The following is a 26,781-nucleotide window of genomic DNA, read 5'->3' as shown; positions in this document are numbered from 1 at the left end:
AAAACCATCATAGGGGGTTGGACAAATTCCGGATTAATTAAATTTTTTTTATGAAGTGTTTTAACGTTATTGGCTTTTATAAATTAAAAAAAGTTCTTTATTGTAATTTTAATCGTCTCTAAATTAAAAGTGGAATTTAAAAAAAATTGAACTGGGTGACTGTCCTAGCTCAGATATCGACAATGAAGCAGTATATGTTGTAAAAAGTAGTCTAAAAAGACTTCCATTTATCAAAAATCCATTAAAATCATGATCAGTAATCCACACCTGTCAAATTGAGTGTATTGTTATGTAATCTAACTTTCTCATAAAGACAGTAGGCATACATGTAGTTTGAAAATCATATTCAAATTAGCTTTGGCCCTTTCTTTGTTGACTGTCATCGATCATGGTAATCTTCATCATATACCCTTTCATTTTCTTCTCTTGAACCACTTGGCAAATTCCAACCAAACTTGCCACAAATCATCCTTGCCAGTTGCCTGAAGGCAGATCGAGGGGATTTACGTTTGTCCAAGTCTTAGTTGATTAAGTCCTATGTATAGCTCTCCAAAGGAGAGATAATTAAGAAATAGTTGAAATAATATCTTTTAAAAATCTTTTCAAGAACCACCAAATCATACTGTGTACTTTTAAATTTGGTAAATGCATGCAAATAAAGTGGACAATTTATCATCAGCCTATAAAACACCTTTGAATGTTTGAATTGATAATATATTGATCGAGTAATATACAGATTTCCATTCACATTACATTGTATTTCAGATCAAAGAGCAGCTAGATTACTATGATGATTTCAAAAATAACATTATCTAGAGTCAGAACTCCTGAATTGTGCATTGTATAGTATTTTTAAACAATGCCCTAGAGGAAGAGCTACAGTTGTATCTCACTAGAAATTCTATTTGGTCTTGACCTCTGCATCAACTTGACCAAGTGTAACATTTTAACCTTAAGTTTGCTAAATCCAAGTCACATAAAAGTTATAGCCAAAAATACTTTAAGCTGCAGTGACCATGCAGGCAGATAAAACAGTTTGTCCCAATCTTGAGCTTGTCAATGAGAGCATATAGGTCAGTTTGGACCATAAGTATGGCAAGCCAATTTCACAAAAACGAGTTCAATATAGTTTTACATTTGCTAAACTGGGTTTATCAGCTGTAAATTATAGTTTACAAACTGTAAACTATAGTCAATGATTCATTTAGATTTTGCTGATCAACACAGATTCACATGTATAAACTATGATTTACATTCATGAACTATACATGTACATGTGAAACTATATTAATCAGATAAACTATGTTTTACATTTGCTATAATTTACATTTGTTAAGTATGTTTCAGAGCTGTAAACCATAGTTTACATATCGTGAAACTATATTTATCAGATAAACTATATTTTACAGTCGGCAAATGATTGTTTTCAGTGTTAATTATAGTTTACGCTTGTAAAACACAGATTATCGCGTAAACCATAATTTACAAATGTGAAATATAGATTATCATTGTTAACTGTAGTTTACGGACAGTAAACTATTGTAGTTTACGGACAGTAAACTATAGTTTACAGTCGAAACATAGTTTATCAATTGTAAATTATGATAAGCTCATTTTTGTGAATTTGGCATGCCATACTTAAGACATTTACATAAAAAGTGGAACATATACTTCTGTGACTGTTGAGAAGACATCACCACCTACTAATAAAATCAAACAAGTTAACTGTATATCACATTCATCTTTAATATCAGGTAAAAATATTCTTTTTAGAAGATACATTTACATGAGTAAATATAATATATACAAATGATTATAACATTATTAGTCTTGCTTCCATTTTAAGAATCTATACATATAGCACCATTGTATTAATATAGAATGTTTCTGTGAAGCTAGCCATAGTTTGAGGTATCAGATAAGCAGCATTAGGACTTGACAGAAATTGATTCGGGAAATGGAAATATTGAACTGAACAAAACTCTATAACATGCAATAAGTAAATAAGACAAATTTAAATATGAATCTTTAGTATGGTTTGGTTTAGCTGTAACAGATACAAAGTCTTCAACTTAAGTTACAATTATTGTGTATATAACTTAAACTTATCTTACAAATATTGTATATACTTTTGGGTATAATGGTTTGTTATGTTATAATTAATCATTTAAACAGCATCTTAAACAAACTGAGACATCCTTTTGATTTCCTAATATACTGAATAAATACTCCTTTTATATGAAGCTTATCGATAAAGCATTATAAATGATATTAAGTATAATCTGTTCAAATGTAACAAACTTGTTTAATGTACACAATACAAAACTCTTATTGGATCAAGTTCAGTTGTATATAAATAAAATATGTAATAGGCCACCAGTCAGATTGATCTGTGGACTACATGTACAAGGGTCAAAATTTGACATGGACTGATAAAGGTTTTGTTTTATGAAGCTGTACATTCTTCCTCAGACTGGTAGTTTTTGTTCCACACTTCTCGTCATTTTAATAATAAATGCTGAATCTTGGAAGACTAAACAAGAAACACAAGAGACTTGGCACAAGCTTGTTGTCAGTGGCATAAAGATAATGCATTCTGCAGGCAAAAAAATTCATAAATAAAGATAAATTTGGACCCAATACAATGTACATGTACCTCTTACAGTTTTGAACAATGAATGGATTTTGAGAGAGTTTGTTCAATGCTTAATGAAGAAGAGAAAATTTCTATACAGAAAAATTGTTGGACATAATTTTTAACATTTCAAAAATTTCTATAAAAATCATAATTTATCCAGTTCTTGGAATGATAAAATATTTATATTTTGTGGAATGTCTCTATATGGAATATTGCATATAACAATGAGCAATATTATTTTTTAATGGTTAAAACAAATCATTCTGGAATTATTTATAACCCGTTAGAATTATCTTGAATATCAAAACAGTCCTGGTCGCAATAAATGTATCCTGTAATCTTATTCCATTCTACTAGGATAAAACTAATTTATATGATAATCCACATAACATGTTCTTTGATCAGTTTATGAAAGTAAATCCATGTTTAAATTAAGGAAAGTGACAAAAAGACTAGTAACTTTTTTTTGTAAAAGCACAAAACTTAGGCTATGTAGGTCTGTCACTCTCACACTTTCCCATCACAACCATTTTCAGATCTCCTACAATCCTCTACATGTCCTGCATTAAAAACTGGCCATTGAAACAATCCTGAAATTGGTCTCACTTCAATAACTAGCTGTCCACCCACTGAAGTGGAACCCACTGAGGTTCTACTTCCAGTCTGTTGATTTCTGCCAACAATTCACTGTACGCGCGGTCCATGTCCTGGTTAACCAGAATATAATCAAAGAAATGTCCGTATTTCTCCTCCATCTCCCGAGCGCGCTCAATGATGTCCTTCAGCATGTCATCCTAAATTTAAAAAAATCCTTGTCATCCTCAAAATACAATGGCCATCTTTATCAGACAGAATTTTTACAAAAACACACACATCCAGAGAGAGAGAGAGAGAGAGAGAGAGAGAGAGAGAGAGAGAGAGAGAGAGAGAGAGAGATAGGATCTTGTGACAATTTTCATGGTTTGCCAAAAATGGCAAGGTTTGTACCAACATGAACAATCAGTTATTTTAAAATTGTGCTTTTCACAAGGCTATTCTTTCTTTTCATAGCCAACTTTCAGCATGTATACTGATCATGCTTGCATTTTCCATTTTAGGACAAAATAAAATAAATATAAGAATTCTGATCTTACGGATATGTTGTTTTCTGGGTAGAAATTTCTCTGCATTTGCCGCAACTTCTCCATGTTTGGTGGATACACAAATACTATGTAAGGTTTTAAATCTGATGATTTCAGAACTTGTAAAGACTGAAAAAAAGAAAAGAAAAGAATAACCAATCCTATTAGAATATGCATTAAATGACTGTAATTTGGTAATTATCCAGTTTAAAACTGTATACACATACACTGTTTATTTTCAAGGCAAAAGTAAATATTTTTAAAACATCATAGGACCATTTTATAGTGTTTAAAGAAAACTTTGGTGTAACATTTTAAGAAACAAAATATGAAAGTTAGTGTTGTTTTGTAAAATGACTTTGAAGATAATATTCTGATTCAACTTTACAATTTGGAAACCACAAAGGCATAAACCTTTGCAAGTTCTTTCTAAACATTACAATAATTATCGAAACTTTGAAGAACATTTGTTATACCTCTGGATGAAGATTGAGGATGCAGATCTTGCCAGTGTTGATCACTTGACGGACAGCATCCAGACTTGTTCCATACAAATTCTTCTCATGCTCTCCATGCTCCACAAACTTATTGCTAACAATGTCTGCTTCAAATTCTGCTCTTGTGACAAAATGATAGTCCTTTCCATTTCCCTCATCATTCTTTGGTGGGCGACTTGTATCTAAGATTTAAACAAATGGAAGTATTATTTCATTTTTTTCCTCATCAAGAATTCTATGACCTAGAAAAAAATGTTGTTTTTTTTTTTTAAAGAAAAGTGTTACTGCACGTTCTGAAACTATGCCATTCTATATGCCATCTTCATTATTTCTTGTTTTAGTTATCCTTATGGAAATTTAAACTATCATTAAAATAGATTCACATATTTTTGGAGACAAGTGTTTTGTTGGCAAACTTACGAGGAACAGCAGCTGCAAATCTATCAAAATCTGACTCCATCAACCTTGACCTTAATTCATGTCGGCCTACATTTGGAGGACCAATCAATACAATAGGTCTTTTCCTGTTGGGTTGTGGGTAATACATTTCCACTTCTTCATATGTTAATATTTCCTCAGTTTCTGGAAAATAAATAACAAAAGTCTTAAAAACTAATTTTTTAAAGATTAAATTGCTTATATGATTACATGATGTTAATTACCGTATTTGGGGGAATACAATACGCACTTTTTTCCTAAAATAAATTTCTGTGAGAAAGGGATGCATATTGTACATCACAATGGGATTTTGATAAGTTTTTCTTTCAGGTGAAACACGGCTATCATACGTACATACCGTAGTATTACCTAGAGACATATGCAATTTCTTTTGTTTATCGCCATATTTTAAACTTCGGAAAATTATTGTTGGAAGGTATGCTTGTTAAAAATGTCACTTTCATAATCTTTTGATACTAAAATAACATGAAAAAGCAAGTTAAAAGTAATTTGAGCTGCATGTTGATCGTCTCCGAGTAGGCCGCCATTACCGATGTTATTTTTAGACGTTCACTCATGCCTATGTCACGTGCTTCCGTAATGATAGTGCACATGCACCTTATCTGCCAGACAATTAGTAATAAGTCATTTTTTAATGAAATACAATAAAATAAAAATTTATTTTAGGTTTTAGATAACTCAATGAAAATCTGCTGCAACATAAACACCCCTCCATACGTCCCCATGAAAGGAAGCCAATGTTGTGACACACGTGCGCTGTTCAAATGATAATTACCTATCAACACCCCTCCAGGCAATTAATTGTCTACATACTCCAAAGCAATGTTTTTACAGTTAGAGCAATGTTTATTTACTGTCCTGTTAATTGCTTTGATTATTTTCTTTGTTAAAAATTGGGGGTCAGTTTATGACACATTAAACAATTAAACACTTGTTAAATGTAATTTTACCTAATCTTATACTTATTGGCCTCTTTTTTTAAATGATTGAGAGTTAACAAATGAAATATGAATTATGCTAAAATTTTTAAGTTTTATCATTTATTGGTGCTCTTTAGAAAATAAGATATCCGCTAAATTTCAGAAGAGAAAAATCGTAGTCTTCTTAAATAAATACTTTGATGATTCAATTTCATGTACTGTTAAAAAATTGAAACATAATTTTCAGCATGGTTACCTAGAACCAAAATTAAATATGATTACTGTTAAAACTTTCAACAATATCTCATGCTTTGTTGAAATGAAATTATTTCATCTAGGAATATGGCGACGCATAATTTCAAAATCACCGTAACTATGCTTAAAAAAATTCTGTTAATACTTTTACGCAACATTATCTTGTGCTTTGTTGAAATAAATGAATAAATAATTTTCTCAAGATTGCCGCGATATGGAATGTCAGGATCAAGAGAAAGTTATAAAGTGTTTATTTTAAAAAAGATGTGTTCAGTGAATTTTTGACACTTTATCCTTGCGCCGATTTTCGTAACAAATTACTGCGATTTTCAAAGTTCAGAACATCGCTTGGTAAATTTTTCGGTTGCGTATAATACATCCGAACTACGTTTTTTTCCTCAGTTTCAGACTCAAAAAGGGGGGTGCGTATTTTACATCAATGCGTATTATACTCGGCCAAATACGGTATGACCTCACATTGTATTATTGTGAAATGATACATACCATACATTGATTTTCGCTTTCTTTTCTTGTCCCTTCTGCCACACGAACAAGTTTGGCTTTTCTTCTTGTTTTCTTTGGACTCGTTTTCCAACATGATCTTATTACGTTCCTTCCTATACATCAAGAAAGAAGGTAAAAGTTATAATTATTAGACTGAACCATACAAAGAGGTTCTAAAGATATGGAATCATATCATTGTCTATGTAGACATTTAAAAGACTATTTGATTTATTCTTCACTAGCATAATAAAGATCTTATAACCACAATGATACAGTATTTGAATCTTGGAAAATACTTCTGATTCAATTCAAACTTTCTTCACAAACTCTGCCTTAAATGAACATACATACACAGCTTTTCCTCACCTTGTAAATCACTGTTCAAATATCAATACTTTAAATAAAATCTACGTACTGTTCCTGGAAGGATCGACTTGGGATGAGTCCGGCTAGGGACTGATGCTCCTGCTCCCCCTCCCGATACGCCTGCCACCAGTTGGGATCCTCTGTACTGATCACGTGGAGGATATCCCCCTTCATGAAGGAGATTCCCAGCTCCCTGCAGGGAATGTATATATCCTCCTCAGGGTCGTAGTTAAACAAGGCCTTCACATGAAGCTGTAAAATAACCAATTATGGAATGTTAACGAAACTATGAGATGAAATACACTGTTTATAAAAACTTAATATTATTAACAGAGACGTTGTTCATGAACAGCTTTAAGGGGGAAAAATGTCAGTAGAATATGTATATTGTACAAAAAAACTCAGCATTTGGTCTATTCTATCTAGATTCATTTTAATTTTTCTAATGAACAGTGAGAAACAGTACTCATTAGCTGTACTGTTTGGTTTTATTACTCACCATGTCCTCCTGTTGACGAGGTGAGGGTTTAGGGGTGTAGTTCCCTGTTGGAATGATTGTAAAGTTTATGTTTCCACTCATATTGGCCTGAAAAATTAAGGTAAAATCATGAAAATGAGACCTAATAACTCATAAAAATAACATCCACACAACCAATATGTAAAAGGAATTTTAAAAAAAATCCCTTTCTAAAGAAGAGCTAGTACATTGTAAACACGTGAAGAATAACAAGAGATGTGTTTAATACACTTATGCCTCCTTCTTCCAAATACTGTAAACGTATTACATTTGGCTGTGTATTCTTTTTAGCGGCTTTGGCGGTACTCAACAAACGCTAAATAAAGTACACTGCTAAATGTCTTGCACATATTACACATAAATAAGAAAATGAAGAAATGCGCTAAATCAAATCTACGCTAACTTATTCAAAATTCAATTTCCGCCAAATATAATACATTTACAGTAACTGGAATTTTTCTAAGTCCAAGGGGCATAACTCTTTCCAAAATTGCTCAAACAAACCTAAAACAAAACTTCACCTAGATATTCATATGATAAACCTGCATACGAAATTTCATTTCAGTATGTGCAACCTCTGCAGAAAAAATGACCAGAAACTGCAAATAATTGGTATTTTTATATCCAAGGGGCATAACTGTCAAAAATGGCTTTTTCAAACCCAAAACAGAACTTGACCAAGATATTCTTATGATGAATCTGAATACCAAATTTCATTTCAGTATGTGCAATTGTTGTGAAGAAAATGAAGGGAAACTTGGTGGACTGACAGACAGACCAACTGACAGCAGCAAAGCAATATGCCCTCCCTTCTTCGAATGGGGGCATAAAAATATATACCAATAGCTATTCCTCACATGGAACCAAAAAAAATGATATTGAAATACTTCTGCACCAAGTTTTTTTTTTATCTGCACAACAAATGCACTCTCGTTAGCCCTTTCCTACTAATTAGTCTATCTAAATTCCCCACCTCTCTGAATAATTTCATTTGTATGATAAACTTGAAATGATTTAATGAAGTGCATAACTATGAAGGCCCTGAACTGATCCAATAATTGTGCTCTTTTCCAAGCCATGATCAAGAAAGTCATCATTCAATCTAAATGCAAATTCACATTAGGGCCCTACCACTGGTCATTGTTATTGGAAACGGAGCGATTGTGTTACAATGTCAAAAATTGATTTTTCTCTTCCAGTCAATTCTGTTAAATGACAATGTGCAAAGCAATTAAAGTTAAACTTTCTCCCCTTGAATGAAATAAAAGGATGGGAAAAAGTAAGATTTCAAAGAAATAGGCATAATGATGTCAAATCTTCTCTTGTAGAAAGGTATCCTGAATCAATTTACCATATAGGTGAGAAAAAATGTCATTCCCCAATTTTTTTTTGATATAAAGAGTTTTTTGTTATATAAAACAGATTTTTTTTTTCAAAACCTCTTTATAGAGAGGTGACCTTTAAACTGACTCTCGGAGGTTTTTTTTTTTAAAGAAAATTCTATACACATACATTGATTCTGTGTTTTACAATTTTACAACATAGTAAATAAACTACAGATATGTATTGGCCATCAGTGGAATTGTGATTTACTTTGTAATTAATACATACCAACAAGTCTGAAACATCATTGATATTTTTGCCTCTCATGTCGATCCCATTCACTTCTAGGATTTCATCTCCTTCATGTAGACGACCTACAAGTATTTCAACAGCATTTGTAAACCTAATCACAATGGTCTACACCGCTATAGCATATTGTACCATTAAGCTTATCTATGCCCAATCCACTCCAAAAAAAAAAAGATCAAATCAAGAAAGCATTTTCCTGCTGTATTTGCAACTTTAAGATGAACATTTTAAGGGAATGTGTTTCCCTATCATTTCTTTCCAATGATAAAAAGAAAATATTATAGTTAGATAGAAACAATGCTAGATCCGCAGGGAATGCCCAAACACATTTTTTGGCCTTTACTATCTTTAATGCTAGTTATACTGCTCATTTACTAGCAATGCTTCATAAGCTTATTGTTCATACAATTAATGGTAAAGCTGTCAGAGAAATATCCTGTTAATGCATGCTAATATTTATCTCCAGAATTTTACATTCTGATTTTTCTTATGATGAAGCTTATTCCTGTTTATTCAAGAAATGGTCCATGTACTGTAACTTCCAGCACTTGGTTGAATTGCTCAATCTTCTCCAACAATTATAAATTTGACATATTGACAGCTGGATGTTGACTCTTACCACTTTTTTCTGCAGTTCCTCCTTTCACGATCCTCCCTATTATAACAGCATCCCCATCATTACGGACAGTAGCACCCTACAATCAAAATATCCCAGGTGTAATTTCAGAGAAAAATATTTGTTGCATTTAAACCAGTTGCTGTTATACCAATAGTCATCTAGTAAATGGACTTTGCCCCTTGCAAAAGTTCGACACATGAGCCAGTGACTTTAAAATGCAAAAAGTCTACATTGAATTTCACCTTTAGACAAAAGGTCATTTTTCATGAAAGATGTGTATCAGAACATACATACCAAAGGTTCATTGGTTTTCTGAAGTTGAACAATTTTGATGCTGTCCTCTCCATATGCTTGCATAGAATACTGCTCAAAAGCTTCATCAGGGAGGCTTGTCACAGGTTTGAGCTGTTGTGCTGCCACTAAATCATGCGCTCGAAAAAGATTCTGAAAGAAATGACCATGCAATGCCATACAAATTTGATTATCCATTTCATAGCTAGGCTAATACTATAACAAATTCTTTTCTTTTTTTACCAATCAAAAATTTAAGATTAGATCATCACCTGAACAACGATTTGGATTTTAGAAATATTCTCCCTCAACGGCCAAACTTAGAATTCTAGTTAGAAAGAAGCATCTCAGAAAACTAAGTCTCATTTCTCATATGATTGCATTGTCATTCTGCAGATGCGATAAAAATGCAAATACGTATACTTGTAATCTAATTAATTTGACTCACTCTGAAGCCTGGTGAGGACAACATTTCCAGCAGGTCTGAGGAGTAGGGAGACTGGGCATTCTGTAGCTCCTCCATGACCTCATTAGACGTTTGGTAGGCATCAGTGGCCTCAGGTTTGGGGGGAGGAGATTGGGTGGTCACACTGATCATTTTTCTGTGGATGTTGACAGCTTGCTGAAACTGAGGACTTTGAAAGAGACTAGTAAGAAAAGACAACTCATCCCTCTCCTCAGCAGCATTCAGTTTACTCTGTAGTTTCTTCAGACAGGAGAAAATGTCTTTTGTACCTGACAAAAATAAGGTCATATAGTGTTAATGTTGCAGAGAAAACAAGGTAACAGAATTCAACAAAAGATGAGAATTATATCAAGGTTTCTGCAAAGAGACAAAAATATAACTGTATTTACAAATTAGCTTACCTAGATTCTTTTTCATGTATCTGTCCTTTTCTGAAGCCCTAGTGCTTCCAAATCCATCATCCAAGTTATCGATTTCATCATCGTTTTCCTCGAATGCTGTGTTGACCATGCCCTCCACATTGTGACCTTTGCTCTCCAAAGCCTGAAGTTTCTTTGAACCTCGGAGAGATGTGCGTAAGAATTCCTGTTCCCTTGCAATTCGACTTTCCTCTTCCCGACGTTTCCGTAAATCCTCTTGATGTTTCCGTAAACGTTCCAACTGCTCCTGTGTGACGGGAACATTCTGCTGTCCGTTTGATATCACCTCTGGCTGTGACTTACCGTCTGGCAGTTTTTCTATTGATTTGTTAGGAGTGGAAGGGTGAGAATATGGGGAGTGGGATGAGGGGGGTCGGGGATGTGACTTGACCGTCGCAGTAAAACTATCTGGACAGTCAATAGCCATTTCTCTATGCGGACCTGGGTCATCCACTTCAAAAGAGTTCTCAGTGTAAGGATAATTAAAACTGTCCTCTTGTTCATGATAGTATTGTAACTCCTCCTGGGAATGATTCAGTGAGTTCTGACTGCGAGCATTCTCTATGAGAGGGGTTTCCGTCGTACTGTTCCTCTTAGCTTTACTGTCTTTACGTCCTTTGTCACCTTTACTTTTCTTCGTCATTTCTTTTTCACTGAAACCGTTCATTTCCACTTGCTGTAAGTGACCATTTCCCTGTGGTTTGCCTTTGGTATTCACAGGCATGGAGGACTGATTAAATGAATAACTCTCTACTGGGCTTTCTTCCGATGACGTGTTTTGATTACTCAGTGCTAGTTTGGTCATATCAAGGGGGACAATTGTATGAGTTTGGGATAATTTTTCCAGCTTCTCTTTGGCAGCATCTTCAACAGCTATCATGTAAGCATCTTGAACATTTTCAAATGAAGGGCCTAAAATACAAAAATAGGTAAATTTCAAGACTGTATTCTGTAAACAATAAACTTTACATTTCAGATGTATCTCTGAAGAAAGTTAGAATATCATTTACATAAAATCAAACAAGACCAGGTTAATGCCATGTACAATTGAATCACTTATTTGTGCAAGCATCATTCTTACTAAACCTGAAATCCCTTCAAAAAGTTAATACTTTACTTCTCCTTAGCATTGGTTAAGTTAATCAATATTTGACTTTCTGACTATGATCTACAGACTAGTTTTCTGTAAAACATGGCAAAGAAAATGACCCTCTGAGAACAACAATACCATCTTCAGTCCTCTACTGACAAAGCCTTTAAAATTCCTAACAAAAATAGTTTATCCTGTGAATTTACAACTAACATTTACAAACATAGTTGGCAGGGTTCCTTTGCCAGTTTAAGAATTATTGCTTTATAGGGCAGTGACATGCCATTACAACAGCAGTTTTAACACCTTCCTGAAAGCATGTACATTTAATTCAGTCACAAGTACCAAATATGCATTTAAAGTAGTCAATTTAAAAACTGTAATACTATCAGAATTCTTGATCATTTTAAAACTTTCATTAATTTTAAATTCATAAACAGACACTCAAGTTAATGCTAAAATCTGCTTAAATAAATTTAATATAAAATTGTTAAAAATTTCAGACCCAATTAAAACATTTGATAATTGACAAAAGTTCTTATAAGAGAAAAATGAAATTATAAAATATGTTTATAAGTTACACTATCAAAATGATACATGAATCAGCCCAAAAAAATTTAGACACAGTGAAAGCAAAATTTCATGACTGACAATCAATAATGCATATTGTGACTAAACCTCAGCTAAAACCTGCCAAGTTTTAGCCTTTGAGGCAATCTGGCCTCTAAAATGACAAACAAATCATCTAAAAACTGCCCTAACATATATGCATAGTCTAGTGTAACAGCCTGCAGGCTTTTTGTTTGCATGTCATTTCAACAAATACACAATTTGTTTCAAGTCAACAAAACATTGGAACACACTTCGTATCTGATTGACTGATCATCACCACTGTCTTTTGCAAATTCAAGTCGATCTATAGATAATAATTTCTTCCATTTTGAGTTAAATCAATACGAAACAGGATTAGTGGCTGAAAATTTTTCTCCATTATCCAATCTTTCAAAAAAATAAGCTCAATAAATTTCCCACCTCCTCCAAAAGTAAAACCGAAAATCCATTTCCTTATTTAATTAACCAATTTAAACTCCTTCCTGACAGTTCATTAGAGAGAGCAAGAAAATGCATAAACAAAGGGGGGAGCTGATTTAGAGGTCTAGACAATTCCATATAGGCATATACAATAGCGAATTTTCTCTGGCAACTATTACTTACAAGGTGATGGGGTGTTACATCCTTGCACTTTTCCCACTAGTGCCACATACATTTAATATAGAATCAACACACTCAATATATTAAGCCAGTGACAGAATACCTCCAGGAATTTGGAGAAGGAGTCAAATCCGTTGATTAATTCGTCTGATCAATAAAGTGTATTTAGATCTATATACCGCATAACAATACACACATTTTTAAAGTCAGATGGCAAGTTCCTTGTCTGCCTCAAGAGAAAGAAAACTGCTTGACAGGAGGACTTTTCGGGGTACGTCTCAAGAAGCAAACAAAGATGTGATCTTATCATCCACTAAAAATGTTACAAATCTGATATCCATCTTTTTTCAAAAATATATAGTGTCACAATGGAGAAAAAAAAAATCTATAGCATTAAAATCCAACCAATTATAACTGTAACAAGGTATAGCTGTCGAGTAAATTCCATCTATGTGCATTCTGAAACAATCCCCAGGTTTCATATCACCTCCACCAATTTAACAAGATGCAGGGACATTTTCTCCTCCAAAGTGTACACTGATAGGTAAATGATAAACCCGCATAGAATTTCCACACAAAAGATGTAAAAATGCCCAACAACATGGTAATAAATTAGGTATAATTACTTGTATAATCTTTACAGCATAATTTCTAGGTGATACAAGGTATAAAAACAATCATGACAGGAAATGACAGGTGCACATCTTTAAGTTACACCGTTTTATGTGCGTTTCATTCATGTGCGTCGATCAACTGTAATATTTCCTGATAGTCTTGCCCATATATATTGATCAACAATGCTTACTGTAAAACACCTTCAAAACTTGGGTGTTCCTCAAAAGTACTGCATGTACACATGTAAATTATACAGTATATATATCTTTGAAATTCATTAATAAACACATTTTAATATCAAACAGATATCTGCTGTTTAATAAATTTTCTATCTATATACATGTATACATTATAATGAGAAAATTAAGCATGGTGCAAAATTATGTGCATATAAGCATAAAGATCAACATGGTCAATGTCTCACAAGATGTACTACAACATATGATATTTTATTTGTTTTTCAAGATATTCTTATAGTAGTAAATTACAATTTTGATCATGCAGCTTAAGGTACAAGACAAAAATTACTGTTGATTCCTAAATATACTCAAACAATTGTAAATTTTGTAATTTTCAATAAACCATTATTGTTTAAAGTTTAAATGGTTTTATCTATGATTGTGCTAATTGGTTTCAGAGGACAGTAATGTTGAATTTTGATTCATTGCACTAATTTATCTGCATTTACATATTTCTTATCCAGTTTTTTTCAGACTAATGATATGATATGAAGGCAGACTTTTTTTCACATATATTAATAACTGCTGACCTTATCTAGAAAGAAAATTACTTTTAAAATCACATTCAACATCTACACTAAAGAGAAAATGGTCTTTAAATGGAAAATATATAATTAAATGAATTCATCCATAACAAAGCTAATTTCAACTTAAAAACCATTGGAAAATTACACATAGTATGAAAAGGATAGTACAGAAATTCAAACTTAGAAATCAAGAATTTGCTAAGCCTGCAAGTCACAAATTACCTAGTATCCAGTTACTGGGTATTTCCTGTCTCTGTGTCTCAATCCTTAAAGACTTAAGTCATTTTCATGCAATTTAATCACTTGGTTGTCTAAAGTCCATTCGTTGGGGAATTTTAATATTTTGACCTGTATTTCATACGACATATTGGCACATAATAACAATAAATAATTCAGGCACGGTACAGCTAGATTATCAATACACAAATCAATACGTGGTCACTTGTGTAGGACTTTAAATTGTTCAACATTCTGTCCATCACTAAATTAATCTCAGCTTGCACTAAATAAAAGTCTTCAATAGCTGTGCTATATACTACCAACACAGCTAAGATGTACACAACCAAGACATTTCATAAAAACATGTTTAACTATATAAAGAAAATTACAGGTGCTGCATGGGTATGCAGCATTTTAAAATGATATAAACAATTTACAACATGTAGAGTATATTGCCATAAATAGTGTGCAATACAATGAATAGAGTATCATATGATATCTGAGGGTGAATACCGAGTTCTTACACACAATAGTAAATCTTACCTCCTGATTTATTATTCTTCCGTCTCCTGACTCGTAATTTTATACACCTACTCCTGATGCACTGAAAAAGACCCAAAAAATAAAAATAAACTAATAAATATTAATCATGTACTTTATTGTCATGAAATGGCACGCTGAAACAACTGACCACAGGTAACATAGATAGACAGATACAACGTGAATCATCGGGATAGGCCCTGGTCATCCACACACCTGTATACTCACCTACCAAAAACACAATAGAAAGTGCCCCGTGTAGATCTCTTAGGACATTGAAAATAATAAATTATTATGTTTATTTACATACTGCCCAAATCAAATCGTCTTCACAATTAAATTTCCGCATTCATTATCCATATTTCTGACTAAAGAGTCGACTCATCGGTGCATTTCCGACGAGGAAGGGAAAAAAATATATCACCTGGTACAGGTGCGATCATTTAACACTTACCTAATTAAAAGTAAAATGTGTAAAAATAGAATCCAAAGAAATAATTCCAGGAAAATCACATCCACAATTAATCTAAAGTACATTTAAAATCCATAGTGTCCCTTTATTCTCCATGGGGGAACTGTTTTTAACACCTATAAATATGCCAAATATTCAAGATGGCAGCTTAGGTCATAAGTAGGTCACAAATACGAGGCCCCTTGTGTCATGTAAAAATAAAAACATCCCGTGCATGGATGATTGATTAATGAAAAAAAAAATCACTGGTGCAGTGTATAAGACCAACAACCAGGTAATAAAAATATAATAGAAATGACTTATATTAAATTCAACAGTTATAGAAAGAAACCACTACATTAAAAGGGGGGGGGGGTGTATAAAAGATTATCAAACATTTGTTGTCTTTACAAAAGGTAACAACTATTGAGAAAAAAAAAAATCATTTTTGGCGTTCCATTGTGATATGACATGAAGCTGGTCACATGATCAAATCCTTTATCACCCACGGGGCATTGTAATGGATTTATTCACAGATAACCTCTGAAGAGGCCCATGGACCAAAACACTTACCTGAGTCAGTAATGTTTGTTTCTTCACAAACAGATTTTTTCTCTTACATATTCTTATATTGTCAATTATTCTTGAAAAAATAATCACCGGTAGGTTTTATGGTTTAGTTTGACTTTTCACTCGGCGAGCAGAGTTTTTATGCTGTTTACGGAGATAAAAGAAAACAAACACGTGTTACATTAAAAGTTTAAATCTAAAGTTTAAACTTATCTATAACTATCTCGCTTTATTTAAACTTTTAATGTAACACATGCATGCCATATATGGCTGTGTAGATAAATTATCGTTGAAGAAAATGGTAATAAATAGTTTGCCAGTGCATTTCCTCTGAAAGTATGAATGAGTGTGTTTCTGAGGAGGGATTACCAAGTGTAATTTGGAGTTAGATACATGTACCTTGTGTTATTATTATACTACGGGTTCAAATTTATTTCCGAAACAAGTGCCTCTGTACGCTGGCTACCATTTGTGTGGAAACTTAATTTCCCATCAACAGAGCTGCTGACCCAGGAGCAAATGATTTCACAATTTAGGAAGATACCCTTGCTTGTCATACAGTGGCACTTTGCAAAAAAGATGCTTTTTTCTAACACTGGTTAAAATTGGTTCAGATTTTCAAAGAAGAAAATGAAAATATTCAGATATTAATGGAGCAAGCAAGAAAGACTGGACACAAACTGACAACAGCAGATAGCAGTAGACATCTGAATTACTCAGGTGATCTTATAATGTTCATAATATGTAAAGAATGGGGTGTACAAAGTGATCGAGGACAATCCCCTGCTCTTGGAAAATACATTTCCAAATTTTCAAAGAACATGGAAGTTATACTTTTAATATTGTCTGTAATGTCATCTGCATCACAATTTATTCATTTATTTAACTGAATGACGTAAAGTTTGATAACTTATTTTTAACTTGACTGATAAAAGTATATTTACATGTAGCAGAAAATGATAAAAAATGATTTTAAATGTTAAAGGTCAAGGCCAAGACTATACATGCTACATAAATGTTTAAATGACTCTAAACAATGAATGTAAAATGTATTTAAATTTTCTTAGAAAAAAAAGAAAAGAAATTCAAACTCTTTCTGTATGGAAATTGAACACTTCTAAAAAAAAAAAAAAGAAATACTTCTACAAACTTCCCCACCCCTTTTTTAGTACTAACACAATTTAGTGATGTTGGTATGCAGAATTAACAATGTATCTTATTGCAAGGTGTGGAATGAGTTTGAATCAAGTTCTTTTTTTATTTCTTGTACCATGAAAAAATAATTGAAAACTACATTATTTATCATAATTAATTCAATCAAATACATGTACTGAATTCGAATGTGCAAAAAATTATACTAAAGATACTGTACAATATTTGAAAAATATGTATTTCCTCTGAAGTTTTAGAATTGAGAAATATCTTATTTCAGAGCAGGCAATTGTCCTTAACTTGTATGCCTCCTTCTCATATGAGTGTATTGTACTGAGTAAGTACCTTGTGAATGAAGGTAATGACTTCTGCATGGGTGCAGTTTTCTAGTGATCTTCCATTGACTTCCAGGATTTCATCCCAGACTTCCAAGTCAGCCCTGTCTGCTGGGGAACCTATAATGTTAGAATACAATATTTATAATCTATGTCCATGGCCAAAATATCTCATAAATAAATAATAAAAACCTATTCATTTATATAATTATACTTTACTTAAGGAATCGCTGTCTAGGAACATACAAGGACAGACACACAAGTTTTACATGCATATTAGGCCTCCTTAGCTTGTGACCTTTGGCTTTCGCTTTAAAAAAATTTTCGTTTCCGCTTGCATTATCAAGAAATCAACTCACTTAACTTTCAAAGAGTTATCACAGAGAAAACAGAAATGGAAATATTTTTTGTAAGCAATTTTTATCTCAGTAATAATTACTCTGTCATTAAAGATTGTAATGATTTACCTCCCTTACTTTCTCTCTTTTGGGAATATTTTCTCCTATTTATTATATGTATTTCAAACAAAGAGATGACATCGAGTATTAATAACCAATTGTCACAATCTATAGTATTCATATAATGTATTGTTTATAATTCAATGACACATTGAAGAGGAAATAATGCATGAAATATTATATGCATCTTCAAACAATATTTCATGTTTTTATGTTAATAGATAACTGATTGTGACAGGTATAAACAGTCTGACTAACTTCTTATTTGACCAATTCTATTTTTTTTTAAATTTCTAATCTTTTTTTTTCTTTATTGAAGCACTGCTGATTTTGTCTCATATTGATACATGTAATACAAATATGGAATGTTATATTATTTTTTTTAAACTTCAACCAGCTGTAACATGATATTTTCACAACAACCTGTCTTATTGTCTGATGACAATTTTAATGATGAAGATAATAATAATTCTGATGAAATGATGATGATCATCATCATCATCAGCAGCAGCATCATTAACATCTCTGATCCAAATGAACAAAGTTCTGATTATTTAAAACTACAAAGGGAACAATCATTATTTTGTTTGTCAATAACAAAATATTGTACTAATCACAGGCTTTTTTAACCTTTCTTTTCATAAATAAAAATATCCCCTATACTATGATAAAACGTCAAGCACCTGTGGTACTCATATAGCTTTAGTAGAGAGTCTCATTTCTGAAAAATGCACGGTTTTCATGAGAAAATCATTCAGTCATCCCTAGACTAGAAACTCATACAAATGCCAACTTGCAAAATGATTTTAATACAATATAGATTTTACTACTAATTGAACAATCTCTTGCAGTCTTGCTTTACTTTTATAGAAGTGTGACTGTACATACCATGCAATTTAATAGTTCCCTGTGCCTCATCCAAAAGTATGATATACCCAGATAGATCAACCATCTCTGTGATTTTTAATTGCTTAATGGAATGGAATAGTCACATCAATTTTATTTTGATATTGGAAAACACACATTTTCCCTGGGGATTAACTCCAAAATAAGCAAAATTTTAGAATATTATATATCCTCAACAAATTGATTTTCACATTTTTAACAATACACAATGAAGTCATTATTCCAAAATCCAAGTATTCAATATTTATGAGTAGATCTTATTTCATATCCACAGAATAATAATTCAAACCACCTTTCACAGTTGCCATAATTCAATGCTCCAAAATTTCTTGGGAAACATTTAAATATGTATATACCCAATCCCAGTGTCCTTGCTGTTAACTGTACAGAAAAATCATTAAAATACAATCGAAATGAAGATGAGATGCAATTACACAATTAGGAGATAGATCCCTGTCCAAACAATATCTGCGTTATTTGCCAGGAAATTGAGTCTTGCACCATTTAATGACAAAGAAGAAGTATTCTATATGTGTGTTTTATCAGTGAGATTTCTCATTGGAATTGATTTTCATTGACAGAATGCTATAAATCTTCCTCCCTTTCCCCAGCACTGCCTTAAAGATAGTGAAGAGCTGACAGTCACAGACATGAAAATGACCTTGACCTGACCTTGACCCTTGCTCATTAGATATAATCATTACATGGCATTCACAGGCTATAAAATTATTATACTCTTGAGTCTAGATGTCTATATGCCAGAAAAACCAGAGTGTGATTTGCAAAAGAAAGCATCTGTAAAGTATGGTCATATATAATATCATGGTGTATACATTGCCTTAATGTTCTTATCAATTGATAATCATAATGGGTTTCCATTAATGCAAATATGGCTCATTTAATTAAGGTTTATGCACTGTTTGCCTTCCTATAAATGACAAATGATTGGAAAATAACCATTAATACAGTCTATTGACTGAGACTGGGAATCAGTTCATGGTGGTTATCCAAGGTTTTCCACCCGATATAAACCGTGATAACCGTACTTCTAAATACTATACTTAATCTCTGCAGGTATGTTACCTGGTTACGTTTAATAATTTGGATTTTATTAGATGCACTGTGATACTATATATAGTAATACAATAGAAGATTTCCTTAACTGGTCTAGTAGGTTGGATTGTTTTTCATATTCCAAGGAATGCATGTCATCTGTTTTAAATGTACATGTAAATATTGTTTATAAATAAACCTCCAATATTAAAGCAACTGATAACACTAGTTATAATACATGTATACTGACAGGACTACCCTAAGCATTATATACATTGCTTCTGGGGAAATCTTTCGATACATTTTCAAACAGCTAGCAAGTACAGCACCCTAATGACATTTGACAGCGAAAACTTCCTAATCCAAGATCTCAATCATTTAGAGGATTTGTTGCGAATAAATGTCTTAAGGGAGACCGGCCCCTTTTCAGGAATTATTTACTCATCAGGAAATTCTGCCATTCCGATGATCATCAGGACAGTTTCCTCCTCAAAGCAGGCTTCATTTAGCACATCATCAGAGCTTTGGTGCTGTGCCAGAGGGCTCTGTAAACACTGAGCTTTTGGACTGACAGCCTGGCTTCCACTTGCTGCATTCTGTCTTATCAATAAATTGGAGGCTTTGTTTGACTCTTGACTTGACACTAAATCAAACTGTCTTTTTTACTCATGAGTGGAATCAATCATCTTAAGGAGGTTATAGATTTTTTTTTAGAGAAAACACTGCTGAATTATTACTGAAATATCATTGACCTCTGTGTGCATGGTTCGATTAATTCAAGCAGCACTGATATACAGTATACAATGATTTTTTTTTAACTGCAGAATTACAATAAGCCAATATCAGTCAATATTTTTTTCATGTCTTTCTTCAAAAAATCTGCTAAGTGCATGAGACTTTGAATTTTTGGGGGCTGGGATATAATGAACAATAAAAGTAACAGGAATGTTCAGTTGTGAGTCTAATGATACACTGTATTACCACATATAATATTATAATAAATTTTGGCCTTTGTCTCCTCAGCAATCAGCAACCAATATCTGAAGCTTAAAGTCACATGATTTCCCAGAACAAATTATAGTTTCATCCAATTTTCTTACAGCTGAGGCATCTTATTTACTTGATTAACTTCAAATTAATTCTAATAATCAATGTGAGACTTGGTAAATTTTCCTTCTTCCCTGTGTGCTTTTGTAATTACCACATAGATGGTTATCACAACTATTACTGTTCAATCTTTATATTGAACTTGCATTTTTATAAATATTGTGGAATTGAAATCATTGAAAAAGTTTATAATCTCAAAATAATAAACCATTTTCATAAATGCATATGCTTATTGTGGCATTTTTTCTTCCTTAAACGAAGATTGGATAAGACTGTCATACAATCATTAGACAAAATTAATACCCGTCACAAGAACACCTTTACTATTACATGTAACTGTCCTTAAACTTTTCTGTAATTTCTTTTTAGAGTGACATTAGAAAGGTTATCCTATTGGTTCAATTCTTTTTTGTTTAATGCTTTGTTAGCAATATTGATGAATTGACAGTTATGCATTTTTTAAATATATGATTTGGAAAATGAGGGGTGGGGAAAATCCTAGTGAATATGAACAGCTAAAATCAAACTCTTAAGTTATGCAATAAAAATCTTTTTCCCTTTAAAGTTTCCCCTGTACCTTATAATTCAATCATATAACTCAAACATAAATATTATTTTTAGAACATTCCAATACCTGATGCAATATCATCAATCCGAGGTGGAAACCCCTCATCCAATCCGCCCATGACAGAAAATCCAAATCTTTTTTCCCCAGGCCTCATGTCCACCACAATCTCAAAAACAACTTCATCCACATCATCCAGGCACCCCAGGGGCAGGGTCCCACTCTGGCTGTAGGTCTCATGATGGTGGACATTACCCACCCCTGTGTGATCCATGCCCAATAACTGTAACCTGTCCACGCTCCCGAGGTGAGAAGCCGGAGCACTGAAGTCCGAGGGGATCTGCCTGACATCGTCCACACTCTCCCACTTTTTGTTGAAGGCCTTGAAATCCTCCAGACTGCCCCACTGTAACATTCCCACACTGTGGGAGTTAAAGAGGGAGGCATTTCTGTCGTCCACAGGGAGAAGACGGGAACGGGATGTGGAGAAGACATCAAACGTGGATTCCTCCACCTCCATTATGTTGGTACTACCCTACAAAGTTACAGGAGTATTTAGTAGTGTAACAGATTGCATATTGTGTACAATACAATACCCTACTTCATTCTCAATTATCAATTTTTTTAAAAATATTAGCATTGATTGAAAATTGATTATATTTTTTTCCTTTCTGAAGTTTCCTCAATGTATTAATCTAACTGATCTACTTTATTCCATTTGGTTCATTTTTCAATCTTGATTAAAAAGCCATTGACAAATTTTCTTCTGGGAATAGTATTGTAAAAAGCCAAGAGAAATAACTCAGTTTAGCAGTTGGAGGATATGTGTTATTCATAAGCATATAAATCTCCCTTGACCTTTCTCAATTTATTTATTTGAGGTTGACATGCCCAGTGTTAGGTAATCTGAATTGGATAAAATTCATTCTAAGCTAATCTTATTAAGATTTACTGATATGGTAATCCAGCATGTCCACTTACCTTAACCTAAGGCAATAAACCTTCAACATTTATTTTTTAGCACCCTCTATAGTCTATACACTAAAAGAACATTCAGAAAAAAAAAATTTTAAAAAGTGAACTGAGCATATCTATTTAATTTTCTCACAAAGGGTACCTTGCATTTACCCCTAGGAAAATTTTGAAGAACAACGGAAGTATAATGATGAACAGAAATCACTTTTGTGGGAGAAAATACATGCAAATAAAATATTCAATCAATCCATTTAACTTGGCCCAATAAAATATTATGAATGCTAAAACTGAGAGAGACGTTTACAATACTTGTATAACATTATCATTCTTTAATAATTATTGCATAAAAATTTTAATAAATATTTTAAGATTTGTCAAATGCCATATGCTTATATATTAGACAATATATACTAATATAGAAAAATGGATATTAATAAGCTTTTGTACAAACTATGAAGAACATTTACAAGCAAGCGATGGCACAAAACCTCATCAGTCTACCACCAACACAAATGTCCCTGTGTTCTGTATGGAGTGACAGTGATTGACACGTCAGTAGACATTTGTAGGTGTCCCCTGGACATGGCACACGAGAGGAAACTTACCTTTGATCACATTCTTTACAGGCACATCCTCTGTTTTCTGCAACATTCCAAGAACACAATTATATTAAAGTACATAACATTGAAAAACAAAAGCTATACATATCAAAAATCAAATAAAAGTTCAATTTACTATTATCATAAATATTTTTTCATATAATTTTTGGGAGAAAATGCTCAATTTCATGGTTTTATCTTTAATCTGAAGAATTAGATGCTCAAGCTGTAACATTATATGTATTGAAATAAGATGTGTTAGATATGTTTATCTTTGAAAACCTGGAGCTTTATCCAGTATTTTTATTTTTGTTCAAAATAAAGCATACCCAAGAGATGAAAAATTTATCTAGAGAGACAAAAGAATTTTGGTCATTATATACTTTTTTATTTTATATAATCTATTTAGTTCAGATTTTGGTGTGTTGCATGAAAATAAATGAACATAACTGAACATCTTACCTCTATCAAATCATTCACACAAAGCTTTTCATTCACATTTGTGCCAGGTCATTCCAACTGTCTATAAAATCAAATCACAAAATAAATCCAAAAGCAGAAAAAATCACAACAAATATTGCGAGGATTGACCTAAAATCTAAATAGCCAGATTTACAATCATAAAGCTATTTAAAATCGCTGGAAGGTGATAACACCGCAAACCTACTAATACCTTTGATCCCCAGTCAATTACACTGAACAATATAGATATTTACGTTACATGGTATAGTACTGTCAGATGCCCCCGTGCAATCTGAGAAAAAAAAAATCCATCTCTTTTTTATGACCAACTATTTGGGATCACAGTTGGTCAATCATGCACACAAATTCATAAAAATCCAGGCAGTAAAACTGAAACAGAAAAATACAAGATTTTAAGTCCTGCATTGTCATTACGTCAAACCTTCATTAGCTGCCTTTAGTTTCTATCTTAAGATCGCAGTTTTACCGAATTGCTACCTATAAGCTGCATATTTCCTGTTTGGCCTTTTTCAACAAGCTTAATTACATTTCCTTTTAAAAGAAACAAGCAGAGAAATTCACACATGACACTTGTAAAAATCTAATGGAATACACAACAAAAAATGTTTTGGAAAGACTTTTTTATAAATGCAAAGTCAAAAAAATCTTGATTGGTTTTTAAATATCCTCAAACTTTTTTATTCTTAGGTTAAAGGGAACAAAGAGGTTACCCTCTAAAAGGAAATTCAGAATGTAATTACCAGGGCTGTTTATGGACATTTTATTGTGTGCTAAAAAATTGAGAACAAGCTGTATCAATGGCGCTCTGTGACACATCTTTCTGGATCATCTGGGATTTAATTTAGTCTTATTGAACAGTTTATAGGATATACTGATCAACTTACATCTGGAATAGAAAACACAGAATGACTAATCTACTTTTCTGGCACATTTGGATGAACATAGTAAAATTCTGAATTTATAATTGAGAAATCAAAATGATTGATATGAACATGATGAAATACTCAATATTTCTATGTAAATGATTAGATGATTGTGGAGAAGAAGTAAAATGAATTTCAAAAGGTACTATAAGTAAAAGCAGGGACCTCTGATCAAAGAGATTTTTCTACATGTAACAGGACAAAGATGAACAGAACTAAATCTCTCAGAACAATTTGAGAATTTAATGTACACATGTAGTTAATTGCTAAGCGATGAGAGATGTATATAATTAACTGTGATTGGGGTCCTGAGAACTACTAATTCTCTTTAGAGAAGTGGACAGGCTTTTGCCTACATGGATGTAAAACATGTCCATTTATAAAGAGAATAGAGAACTACCCAGAACAGTCTTTCTGTAGGAGATAGCTCTGCCACCTTTAGATGATGAATGTGCATCTTAATAAATAAATAAATATTATACCAGTATGGTCATTTTCATTTTCCCATGTCAACCCCTTGACTTGGGATGATGGGTCATGTTTACAACCTTGTGCATCGATAACACAATCGATGCAATCATACCGATATTTGATTGAAGGTCTCTGACAAGTGAAAAACGTTACATGGTGATGGGGTTTCCTGTAAGATATTTTGTATTCCATTAATTCCCTGCACATAAAGAAAATAAATATGTATTATCTATGTAGTGGTTTGAACTTTAAAAAATATCCCAAAACTTCACCTTTGTTTCACATTGAAGTTGCCGCGGCCTTGTCTTTTACGTCATATGTAAACACGCGTTTCATTGGACAAGAAATGATACATCGAATACTAGAATATAAAAAATATCGATCGAGATTATTTTTCCGGTTCATTTCTTCCAAACTTGAAAATATATAAATGGATTTTTAAATTTCTATAAATTAATGGTTATTAAGCTAATAGTCCATTTAAATTAATATCTGGAGGAGTGGGTATTCCAAGACTACCGCGGGTCACATCTTTTGCTCCTTGAAATGATCAAGGTGAAAACCCAGACAATACTGACAGTCTGTAAATTATTACCTTGAAAAAAACCTTCATTGTGAGTCAGAGTTTGATTCACTTTAGTACATTGTGTTTGCTAACAAAGTCAGCATTTTTTTTATTGGAAAAAAAATTGCGAAATGATGACTTCAATCTTCACACCGCGGCAAGACTGTTGTTATCCATGTTTCATCAAATTGTTTGTCAATAGCTTTTTCCGATTTAGAAATTGTTAGTACGTTTGCTCTTGCATTTTGAATCAACTGAAAGGTATACTAATATCCAATATCCACTTATTCCATTGTCAATTTGAAATCATGGTGAATAATGCTTGAAAATGAACCTCCACCACGTATAAAACAAATTACATGTATTAATTTGTTATATCAAATTATATATTAATTTGTTATAAAAAATTAATTTGTTATAAAAAAATTAATTTGTAATAACAATTAAATCAATTTCAATAATAATAAATTAGTAATTTGTAAAAACAAAATAATAAAAGATATTGAAAATTGTTATAAAAGATACCGCCCCTAAACGCTTCTGTAAATTATGTCTACTGAAAAAAAATATTCCAATGAACAAACTGATAAGTGATACACAAGAATTTGAGAAAAGGAATTGCATGCATGTTGTATGTTAAAGTTAGCATGCATTTCTTTGACAAATGAGAAAAAAAACAAGCTAATTAAACGTTTTAATATTCATCGTTTTAATTAAAAAGGCAACAAAGTTACTAATTTTTTCATTGCAAATGATTGAATATGAATTTTGGTTAATAAGAACAATAACGAGTTTGATGTTCGAAGTTACATACGACAAAATACGACTTGCACACTGTCAAGCAATTTATTTCATTTGTTCCCCACTTAATTGTGTGTGTGCGGGGGAGGGGGGGGGGCGTTTTTCCACACAAACACTCCTCCTAATCTGAGCTGATTATCGATTTTCAGTAATTTAAATGCATGCTCTATAGTGTAATATGTCATATACATTCATTATCTCTACTTCCTTTGGCAACAATT

General features: G+C 32.5%; 1 protein-coding gene across 3 annotated transcripts; it reads right to left on the bottom strand.

The window, feature by feature from the left end:
* Window positions 1–1,730: 1,730 nt before the first annotated feature.
* LOC134270431 (protein PALS1-like) lies at window positions 1,731–25,556 on the bottom strand. 3 transcript variants are annotated; one of them, XM_062752651.1, is made up of 18 exons: window positions 25,467–25,556; window positions 23,780–23,840; window positions 23,324–23,360; window positions 21,813–22,278; window positions 17,665–17,774; window positions 15,150–15,210; window positions 10,687–11,616; window positions 10,268–10,554; window positions 9,823–9,972; window positions 9,529–9,604; window positions 8,889–8,974; window positions 7,260–7,346; window positions 6,810–7,012; window positions 6,395–6,507; window positions 4,677–4,838; window positions 4,236–4,438; window positions 3,772–3,888; window positions 1,731–3,432 (listed from the first exon to the last, which is right to left on the bottom strand). In XM_062752651.1, exons 4-18 carry the CDS (start codon window positions 22,261–22,263, stop codon window positions 3,253–3,255), a joined length of 3,216 nt encoding a protein of 1,071 aa, XP_062608635.1. In that variant the 5' UTR covers window positions 22,264–22,278; window positions 23,324–23,360; window positions 23,780–23,840; window positions 25,467–25,556; the 3' UTR covers window positions 1,731–3,252. The 3 variants fall into 3 exon arrangements, with proteins under 3 accessions (XP_062608635.1, XP_062608637.1, XP_062608638.1); XM_062752653.1 differs by lacking the exon at window positions 25,467–25,556 and adding an exon at window positions 25,307–25,363; XM_062752654.1 differs by lacking the exons at window positions 15,150–15,210; window positions 17,665–17,774; window positions 21,813–22,278; ... (1 more) ...; window positions 23,780–23,840; window positions 25,467–25,556 and adding an exon at window positions 13,010–13,486.
* Between the last annotated feature and the right edge of the window lie 1,225 nt (window positions 25,557–26,781).

Source organism: Saccostrea cucullata, unplaced genomic scaffold (assembly GCF_032062105.1).
Source record: "Saccostrea cucullata isolate Sc308-1 unplaced genomic scaffold, CSIRO_AGI_Scuc_v1 ctg1271, whole genome shotgun sequence".
NCBI lineage: Eukaryota > Metazoa > Mollusca > Bivalvia > Ostreida > Ostreidae > Saccostrea > Saccostrea cuccullata.
Note: the sequence above shows the minus strand (reverse complement) of the source record. Positions and strands in the feature narration are given on the sequence as shown.

Coding starts and splice junctions, on each gene's coding strand:
- LOC134270431 (XM_062752651.1), bottom strand. CDS start 22,263: ATGGAGGTGGAGGAATCCACGTTTGATGTCTTCTCCACATCCCGTTCC. Junction 10,555..10,686: donor ATACATGAAAAAGAATCTAG/GTAAGCTAATTT, acceptor TATTTTTGTCAG/GTACAAAAGACATTTTCTCC. Junction 8,975..9,528: donor AGGAACTGCAGAAAAAAGTG/GTAAGAGTCAAC, acceptor AAATACTTGTAG/GTCGTCTACATGAAGGAGAT.